The sequence below is a fragment of the Coregonus clupeaformis genome, chromosome 2 (genome assembly GCF_020615455.1).
Source record: "Coregonus clupeaformis isolate EN_2021a chromosome 2, ASM2061545v1, whole genome shotgun sequence".
In the NCBI taxonomy this organism is placed as follows: domain Eukaryota; kingdom Metazoa; phylum Chordata; class Actinopteri; order Salmoniformes; family Salmonidae; genus Coregonus; species Coregonus clupeaformis.
Genome location: NC_059193.1, coordinates 40,900,063 through 40,910,665, shown reverse-complemented (window position 1 = coordinate 40,910,665; position 10,603 = coordinate 40,900,063). Strand labels below are relative to the sequence as shown.

At 44.8% G+C, this 10,603-nt stretch overlaps 1 protein-coding gene across 1 annotated transcript in view; it reads left to right on the top strand.

Annotated features, from left to right (window-relative positions):
* LOC121535278 (GPI ethanolamine phosphate transferase 2-like) overlaps window positions 1–10,603 on the top strand; it is a 128,628-nt gene that overhangs the window by 86,693 nt on the left and 31,332 nt on the right. Inside the window, exon 10 of the mRNA XM_041842169.2 lies at window positions 6,747–6,938. Coding sequence (XP_041698103.2) covers window positions 6,747–6,938 — 192 coding nt within the window. The remainder of the gene's footprint in view (window positions 1–6,746; window positions 6,939–10,603) is intronic.

Genomic DNA, 10,603 nt, shown 5'->3' with positions numbered 1-10,603 from the left:
CTCTGGGTCTGAACACCTTCCTCTGCAGCTGGATCCTGGACTTCCTGACGGGCCGACCCGAGGTGGTGAGGGTAGGCAACATCACCTCCACCACGCTAACCCTCAACACAGGGGCCCCACAGGGGTGTGTGCTTCGTCCCCTCCTCTACTCCCTGTTTACCAACGACTGCGTAGCCAAGCACGACTACAAGACCATCATCAAATTTGCTGACGACACAACAGTGGTAGGCCTGATCACTGGCGACGATGAGTCAGCCTATATGGAGGAGGTCAGTAACCTGACAGTGTGGTGCCAGAACAACAACCTCTCCCTCAACGTCAGTAAGACCAAGGAGCTGATCGTGGACTACAGGAAACGGGAGAGCGAGCACGCCCCTATCCACATCGATGGGGCTGCAGTGGAGCAGGTCGAGATCTTTAAGTTCCTCTGTGTCCAAATCACTAAAGACTTAAAATGGTCCAAACACAAGCACACAGTTGTGAAGAAGGCGCGACAGCCCCGCTTCCCCCTCAGGAGGTTGGAAAAGGTTTGGCATGGGCCCTCAAATCCTCAAAAGGTTCTGCAGCTGTACCATTGAGAGCATTTTGACTTGCTGCATCAATGTCTGGTATGGCAATAGCACCGCCCTCGATCACATGGCGCTACAGAGGGTGGTGCGTACAGCCCAGTACATCACTGGGGCCGAGCTCCTTGCCATCCAGGACATCTACACTGAACAAAAATATAAACGCAACATGTAAAGTGTTGGTCCCATGTTTCATGAGCTGAAATACAAAATCCCAGAAATGTTCCATACGCACAAAAAGCGTATTTCTCAAAAATTGTGTGCACAAATGTGTTGACGTCCCTGTTAGTGAGCATTTCTCCTTTGCCAAGATAATCCATCCACCTGACAGGTGTAGCATATCAAGAAGCTGATTAAACAGCATGATCATTACACAGGTGCACCTTGTGCTGGGGACAATGAAATGGCACTTTAAAATGTGCCGTTTTGTCACACAACACAATGCCACAGATGTTTCAAGGTTTGAGGGAGTATACAATTGGCATGCTGACTGCAGGAATGTCCACCAGAGCTGTTGCCAGAGAATTTAATGTTAATTTTTCTACCATAAGCTGCCTCCAACGTTGTTTTAGAGAATTTGGCAGTACATCCAACCAGCCTTACAACCACAGACCACGTGTAACCACACCAGCACAGGACCTCCACATCCGGCTTCTTCACCTGTGGGATTGTCTGAAGGGGGGTGGGAGGGGTGCTGAGGAGTATTTCTGTCTGTAATAAAGCCCTTTTGTGGGGAAAAACTCATTCTGATTGGCTGGGCCTGGCTCCCCAGTGGATGGGCGTAGCTGCCAAGTGGGTGGGCCTATGCCCTCCAAGGCCCATGTTGCACCCCTACCCAGTCATGTGAAATCCATTGATTAGGGCCTAATTTATTCATTTCAATTTACTGATTTCCTTATATTAACTGTAATTTAGTAAAATCTTAGACATTGTTGCATGTTGCGTTTATATTTTTGTTCAGTATATATCAGGCGGTGTTAGGAAGGCCCGGAAAATTATTAAAGACTCCAACCACACAAGCCATAGACTATTCTCTCTGTTTCCGCACAGCAAGCGGTACCGCTGCATCAAGTCTGGCACCAACAGGCTCTTGAACAGCTTCTATCCCCAAGCAATAAGACTGATAAATAGCTACACGGACTATCTGAGTAAACCTTGTATCCTTATTGACCTTTTATTTGTATTTGTATTTTTATTTTTGTCTCTACGCACAATCACAGGGCCCTACACACTCACACACACACTCACTCCATCATCTGCTCACTCACACATAATATGCACATACATTTATACTGACTCTACACACACGCACACCCACTCACATACAAGCTGCTGCTACTCTTTTTTAAATCTTATATCCTGTTGGCTAGTCACCTTACCCCTATACATATCTACCTCCATCACTCCAGTATCCTTGCACATTGTAAATATGGTATTGGAACTGACCCTGTATATAAACTCAGCAAAAAAAGAAACGTCCCTTTTTCAGGACCCGGTCTTTCTAAGATAATTAGTAGAAATCCAAATAACTTCACAGATCTTCATTGTAAAGGGTTTAAACACTGTTTCCCATGCTTGTTCAATGAACCATAAACAATTAATGAACATGCACCTGTGGAACGGTCATTAAGACACTAACAGCTTACAGACGGTAGGCAATTAAGGTCACAGTTATGAAAACTTAGGACACTAAAGAGGCCTTTCTACTGACTGAAAAACACCAAAAGAAAGATGCCCAGGGTCCCTGCTCATCTGCGTGAACGTGCCTTAGGCATGCTGCAAGGAGGCATGAGGACTGCAGATGTGGCCAGGGCAATAAATTGCAATGTCCGTACTATGAGATGCCTAAGACAGCGCTACTCGCAGTGGCAGGCCACTTGTAACAACACCTGCACAGGATCGCTACATCCGAACATCACACCTGTGGGACAGGTACAGGATGGCAACAACAACTGTCCGAGTTACACCAGGAACGCACAATCCCTCCATCAGTGCTCAGACTGTCCGCAATAGGCTGAGAGAGGCTGGACTGAGGGCTTGTAGGCCTGTTGTAAGGCAGGTCCTCACCAGACATCACCGGCAACAACGTCGCCTATGGGCACAAACCCACCGTCGCTGGACCAGACAGGACTGGCAAAAAGTGCTCTTCACTGACGAGTCGCAGTTTTGTCTCACCAGGGGTGATGGTTGGATTCGCGTTTAACGTAGATGGAATGAGCGTTACACCGAGGCCTGTACTCTGGAGCGGGATCGATTTGGAGGTTGAGGGTCCGTCATGGTCTGGGGCGGTGTGTCACAGCATCATCGGACTGAGCTTGTTGTCATTGCAGGCAATCTCAACGCTGTGGGTTACAGGGAAGATATCCTCCTCCCTCATGTGGTACCCTTCCTGTAGGCTCATCCTGACATGACCCTCCAGCATGACAATGCCACCAGCCATACTGCTCGTTCTGTACGTGATTTCCTGCAAGACAGGAATGTCCGTTTTCTGCCGTGGCCAGCGAAGAGCCCGGATCTCAATCCCATTGAGCATGTCAGGGACCTGTTGGATCGGAGGGTGAGGGCTAGGACCATTCCCCCCAGAAATGTCCGGGAACTTGCAGGTGCCTTGGTGGAAGAGTGGGGTAAAATCTCACAGCAAGAACTGACAAATCTGGTGCAGTCCATGAGGAGGAGATGCACTGCAGTACTTAATGCAGCTGGTGGCCACACCAGATACTGACTGTTACGTTTGATTTGACCCCCCCCCTTTGTTCAGGGATACATTATTCAATTTCTGTTAGTCACTTGTCTGTGGAACTTGTTCAGTTTATTTCTCAGTTGTTGAAACTTGTTATGTTCATACAAATATTTACACATGTTAAGTTTGCTGAAAATAAACATAGTTGACAGAGAGAGGACGTTTCTTTTTTTGCTGAGTTTAGCATGCTTACTTACTTACTTATTGTGTTCTTCTTATTTCTCGTGTTTTTTTTGTTAGTATTACATTGTCATTGATTATTGCATTGTTGGGTTTTGAGTTAGCAAGAAAGGCATTTCACTGTACTTGTGACATTGAAACTTGAAACTTTCACATGCTGGTTTTCCAATCAGGTCTTTCTCCTGGATTGCTTAGCTGTACCTTACTCATTCCCTCACGAATCGGGTCAACATGCTTCATTGTCTGCCTATGTATTGTATACACTCAGTCATTATTCTTCCTTGGAGAGCTCCCTCAAGGCTGCAGAACCGCCACACAGACAGATGGCTAGTCCGGGCTTGTCTCCCAGTCTAAACCAGGGCCCATTCCACCCCATTAGATCTGTGCTCTGGCCAGCACAGTGAATCGAGGCTCGGTTGCTCGGTTGGATGCGAGAGAAAGGAAGCCTAAATAAAGAGATTTTTCCCACAGGATGATTTCACTTTGTCGTAAACACCTTGGAAAAGTTCATTTGAAGTATACGGTCTATCCTGGAATGACTCTTTACATAGTATAATTTTATGATTTGCTACTTTAACAATTTTGCAGCATCGTAACAGTTAGAGCACTCAGAGGTTAAGTCTTAAAAAGCTACAACTAGTGAAGTTCCAACTGGCCAGCAAACTTGCAATATGTAATTCTTCTTGCCTAGGTAAAGTAGACTCTGCAATATATGGACAAATGTGAAACCCAATCTACCTCAAAGCTCCTATTGCTTTCAGCAGACTCAAAATGGCTTATAAAGACTCAGAGATTATGGTCTAAGGCACTGCATCGCAGTGCTAGCTGTACCACTAGAGATCCTGGTTCGAGTCCAGGCTCTGTCGCAGATTGGCCCAGCGTCGTCCAGGTTAGGGGAGGGTTTGGCTGGCAGGGATGTTCTTGTCCCATTGCGCACTAGTGACTCCTGTGGCGGGCCAGGCGCAGTGCACGCTGACACGGTCGCCAGGTGTACGGTGTTTCCTCCGACACATTGGTTAAGCGGGCATTGTGTCAAGAAGCAGTGCGGCTCGGTTGGGTTGTGTTTCGGAGGACGCACGGCTCTTGACCTTCGCCTCTCCCGTGTCCGTACGGGAGTTGCAGCGATGGGACAAGACTGTAACTACCAATTGGATACCACGAAATTGGGGAGAAAAAAATACAACAAAAAAATAAAGACTCAGAGATTATACTAAGGAAGGCATAAAGTGCTCAAACATTACATGCTCATGACAAGTCTTGACCATATTATAATGCATTGTACGCATGGCCTAAAGTGTTACCATGTTTCAATAAAATGCTGACATTCAGTAGTCTGCCTCTAAAAAGTGGGTGAGATTCTGAATATACAGAAAACTCGGAGAACCTACAGTACTGTACCCTTGGCAAAGGATCTAGGCTAATGAATGAAATAACATTGATTGTATAGACCAAGAGAAAGTGCATTGAGTGTTATCCATTAGAGCCTGTGTCTCTATAGCACCATAATGGTGGCTACTTTCCTCACAGCAAGGTTATAAATAAAAGTGGATTAACTCCCGTAGGAGCTAAAAGAAATGAGTAATATATTTGGCTGTCTCTGCAGGTAGCATTAGTCTGTTCCTTTCCATTGTATGTTGAAAGCATCTCTCTGATTTCCCTGTAATTCTTACATTTTACATTTACATTTTAGTCATTTAGCAGACGCTTTTATCCACAGTTAGTGCATTCATCTTAAGATACTCTTTGAAAAGGTAGGGTTTTAGATGTTTTCGGAAGATGGGCAGGGACTCTGCTGTCCTAGCTTCAGAGGGAAGCTGGTTCTTCAGTGAAAAAAGCTCAAGGCAGATTTTAGGGCCAAGATAACAAGCGTCAATAGCCTCCGAATCCGAGCCTGAATCAGATTGTTATCCATGAAGCATCGTACACTCGGATTCTCGGAGAGATGTACAAAAACATTCCATCTGGCAGAAAGTTTGAGGAACCGTCAGTGAACTCGCTGTTCTCATTGTTGAACCCAAGGTTTTTCTGTTCCATTAGCATTCTCGCGGCGTCACAAGTAACAAGATGAATGCCTTGCGCTGGGGGCACCAGGGTCAGCGTATTGTGGAATTAGAATTTCCTTCCTGCCGTCATTAGCTGGCCTTTATCCTGTCTGGCGCTGCCCCCTTTTCCCATATTTCCCTGCTCTACGCGGTGTGGGTACACTGGATAATGAGCTCGGGCATCGTTCCTACTTCATGTTCCCCCAAGGTGTCCACCTGTTCCCCTTACCTGACCCAACCCCCTGCCCCGATACCAGGGCTATACTGTTCTTCTGGCGTACCTGGGCTGCATCTAAAAAGTTGAACGTGGCCTCCTCTTCCTTGTCTCCTCTCTTTCAACTGCAGTGATATGAATGCAAAGAAGGGTACATGAAAGCAAAAAAGTAGATGCTTACTGGGAAGTTGCTATCACCAGTCCAGTTCTTTCTCATCAGAGTAGATCATGTGGTAGAAAAGAGACAAAGAAAGTCCCTTCAAGCTATTGTACCTCACACCCTCTTACTCTATTGCTTGCCTGAGATGTTCTCTTTTTTTCCATTCTCAACTTGTTTAGGATGAATTGCCCTGTCCCTACTATTAACATTGAATGGGTGCGTTTAGACAAGAAAATGTTGCCAAAACAGCTTTACATACAGACTTTCCCCCCTAGAATTCACCTACTGTGGCGAAAATCGCAATGTTTTGCCCTTGAGTGACTTCTATTAGAGTGCTTGTAAGAAATGGACTTGCAGGTGTGTAATCTACCGCATTACTGTAATGAAAGTGTAAACCTTGAGCCAAGGACTTTCTCTCGTTTCCACTAGCTCTGCCTACGTAGAGAACAGTGGGACCTGAGTACAGTAAATGTGCTATTCTTAGTTAGTACCCCCCTCCCATTTTACAATGTATGACTGAGGTGTGAGTTCAAGGAAAGAACCTACTATGGAAAGAAAAGGGTGCAAAACGCCGCTGTGCTCTGCATGAAATAACTTGATGCTTACAATATTGCAGACCTAAACTGCAATATTGCAGACCTAAACTGCAATATTGCAGCCCTAAACTGCAATATTGCAGCACTAAACTGCAATCTTGTTCAATTGTACACAGGAACAAAGACAAATACATTGTTCAAAAACAGATGTTTAATGAATTGTGCAATTACACATTAATTACTCTAATTTGTGTGTAATTAGTGCAGTTTTAACGTGGTTTAAATGTTAATCTGTTCTGTCTCTACAGCTCAGAACACAAGATGGTGCTGTCCTTGTTGGCCGCCCTGTCATTGGCTCTTATCTACTTCCTGGTCCAGCGGCGATGTTCCTGGGTGTCCAAGATTGCCCTGGCCCTCGGCCTTCTGGGTGTCTACAGCTACCGGGCGGCTGTGGGCAATGTTGTGTTACCGTGGCAACATTCTGGCGGAAATATGTCCAAGTAAGTTTTTGCCGACTATTATGTGGCAACTGATTACTCTTTCCCAATCACCCTTTAATGTAATTGAGGTTTCGCATCAAATCTGAAGAAATGCTGTATTGTATTTGTCTGTGTTTCTTGAGCCATTTGATAGGTGATCACATCATACTAGTTAATGAAGGCTTTTGTAAAATTTCAGACAGTAATTTTGAAAGTAGTGGTCATGAGCCAAAACGGGTCGCCAAAAACTACGTCATCCATTTTGTATGATACGTTACGTCCTGCCCCCCCAAAAAATAATTAGGAATTCCAATTCGTACAATATGTTACAAATTTGTAAGTGCTTAAGATCCCGGACTGCATCTTTAAGGCCTACATCGGGATAAAATACACAGCGATACACAGAGGAAGACAAACAAGGAAAAGAGGCCGATCACTTTGTTTACCCCTGTGCTCTTGATTTCTAATGACCAAATGTGGAGCTCCTTCACCCTGCCACTTGGATCAATGCCTCCCTCCCTCCCTCCCTCCCTCCCTCCCTCCCTCCCTCCCTCCCTCCCTCCCTCCCTCCCTCCCTCCAGCCCACCAGCCCACCAGCCAGCTAACCAACCCTAAGTACCCAGCCAGCTGCAGCCCGTCTACAGCCCCACTGCAAGAACACAATGAGTACGTAGGTGCTGCTGCCCAGTTATCCTGCCCCACTTCCTTGTCTCCCCCCCGCATCCACGCTCTCCTTGACATCCTCTCTACTCCCACCTAATTAAAATCTTAACCTCTCACCCCTACCCACCCTTACCCCTCACAAGGGTACATTGCACAGTCTGAACAGGTACCAGGCGTACTCCGATGCTCCGTATAATTGACAACGCCGCCATGCCAAGTCGCCCAGTCATTAATCACCACAGGAAGTTGTTTATGCTGGCGCCACGGCAACCTCCTGGCATTTCCATTAAGTTGAGTCCACAACAGCAACGGCCCCGGCTCGATCACTCGCAGTCAGGCTAATCTGGTAGCATGAAACCCCTTCATCCTTTTGTGCCTTATCACACTGACCCACATAGCTGAAAGAGGGTCTCCCACACTGACTTGCTATGATAGTTCAGGCTGCATTTTTTGTGTGCTTCGTAGGCCAAAGTCTAAAGGGCAATTGGGCTTGACTGACAGCAAAATAATTGGCTAATTGAGATTTCATAATTTTGTTGTTGTTGAGGAAACGGTTCTTGGTATAGCTCTCTATGCAGTTGTTTTTTCTCTCCCAATGATAACATAATCATCCTTCTCCTGTCCTTAGCTTTTAAATCATAGAGAATCACCTGTGACATTTTATGGTCTTTACTGTAAGTAGCTGGTAGGTAGGGATTGAGTGCATGCCTACGTTTATTCCACCCTCTATTTCTCCCTCCTTTCTTCTATTCTGTCATGTGTTGCACGTGAGGAAATGTTCCACCAAATTCCTCCAAAATAGCAATGTTGAGTCGACAGAAAACGGAGGGAAAAGGGGCCTTGGAATTTATGGGTCTCCTGCTGTCTCGCGTTTTGTTGTCGTGCCGCCTGTACTCGGCCTGATGAGTGGTCATGATTGATGTGGCCCTGCAGAGGCTGCCGAGTCATCTATCAGAATGTTTTTGTCATTTAGAAAAAGCAAAATTGTCATGTAGCGCCAGCACAAGGAAAGCGATTCTGGGAAATGATGTGTACAACAGGCACGTGAGTCACTGTTAGACGGTTTAAGAGGCACTTTGAATCGTCCTGTTTTTTTGTAATAGTCACACACTTTTTAATCACTTGTGATTTTGCTGTTTTTCATACTGCTTGTTGTTCATTTTTTGTTTTCCCATGTCATTTTATACTGTATAACATTTAACCTCACAGAATTATAGCATCGGTAGGCTAGTATTAAAACCGGTCTGTGTTTGTTGTACCACATTTGAACATTTACATTTTAGTCATTCAGCAGACGCTGTTATCCAGAGCGGCTTACAGTTAGTGCATTCATCTTAAGATAGCTAGGTGAGACAACCACATATCACAGTCGTAGTAAATACATTTCTCCTCAATAAAGAAGTTATCAGCAAAGTCAGTGCAAGTAAGAAAAGAAAAGTGCAGGTTCCCACACATTGAGTAAAGTGGGAAAGCCATGCTACTCATACTATAACTCATTCTCACTAGCTCAGCTAATCCTAAATGTAATCAAAATGTTATTTTGGGCTACATCAGGCAACACATATGATTGTCTCTCAATATAAATGTAATTTGTGACATACAGTACTGAATGTCTTTGGAGGGTGGAGTACTCCAGTCTGCAGGCGAGACAGCCCAGTCTTTGTGACCAGCCTTTATCTGCCCCACTGATATGATCCATCCCCTTGTTAAATGGCAATGTGGAATCATATCTCAGCCCAATGCAGTTAATGTGAATTACAGGAGTGATGAAATACATCTCCCAGCAACCCTGGGAGGCTTCCGTGTTATCTGAACACACTTGAGTTGTTGTGAAGGGCATGGAAGCGTTTGTGTTACAGCACCATACTGAATAGAATAGTACTATAATACTTTATTTGTTATAACAGAAATGTGTATTTAGTGGTTCTACTCCCAACACCCCCAACATAGTCAAATCTTGAGAGCAGCACAGGGTGAGCCGAATTTCAACACCCCTGTGTTTTTGGGTTAAGTGCCTTGCTCAATGGCACTACAGCAGTGGATGTTGCACCTGGGATCTGAAACCAACAACTCCCCAGATTCTACTTTTTAGAGAAATAGTGTAGTCAAAATGTGTATTGTAGTCAAAGCTCAATCTTATTTTCTTCAGCAGCCACTGCAAGACAAGTGTGTACTGTTACTGACGATAAGATATGGGACTGGAGCAAAAAGTCCCTTAAAAATGAAGTGAGGTACCAGAGTTGACACAGTGCTGGCAAAAATGTAGGGATACTTGCATTGTTCCAAATAGCATTATTGCATAGTTACATTACTAGTCCCTGAGATGTCATAGCAATACTAATTTTCTCCCGAACATCACTTAGCTCCAAGCGGTAATTCATTTCCATTCTTCTGGAGATTTTGTTTGATATCCCATCTTTTATGTTCCCCTTCCTGTGAGGAAAGGTAAAGATTGAGAGATACTGGAGCAATGTGCTCCCGAGTGGCGCAGCGGTCTAAGGCACTGCATGCCAGTGCTTGAGGCGTCACTACAGAACCCCTGGTTCGATTCCAGGCTGTATCACAACCGGCCGTGATTGGGAGTCCCATAGGGCAGCGCACAATTGGCCCAGCTTCGTCCGGGTTTGGCCGGTGTAGGCCGTCATTGTAAATAAGAATTTGTTCTTAACTGACTTGCCTAGTTAAATAAAGGTTAAATTAAAAATTAAAAAATTTAATTTCTCATTATGCTAGAGAACCACCTTGTGTTCAGAGAGTGGCTGAGTAGCTATAAAGGTTTCAATGATATACAGTGAGGGAAAAAAGTATTTGATCCCCTGCTGATTTTGTACGATTGCCCACTGACAAAGACATGATCAGTCTATAATTTTAATGGTAGGTTTATTTGAACAGTGAGAGACAGAATAACAACAAAAAAATCCAGAAAAACGCATGTCAAAAATGTTATGAATTGATTTGCATTTTAATGAGGGAAATAAGTATTTGACCCCTCTCCAAAACATGACTTAGTACTTGGTGGCAAA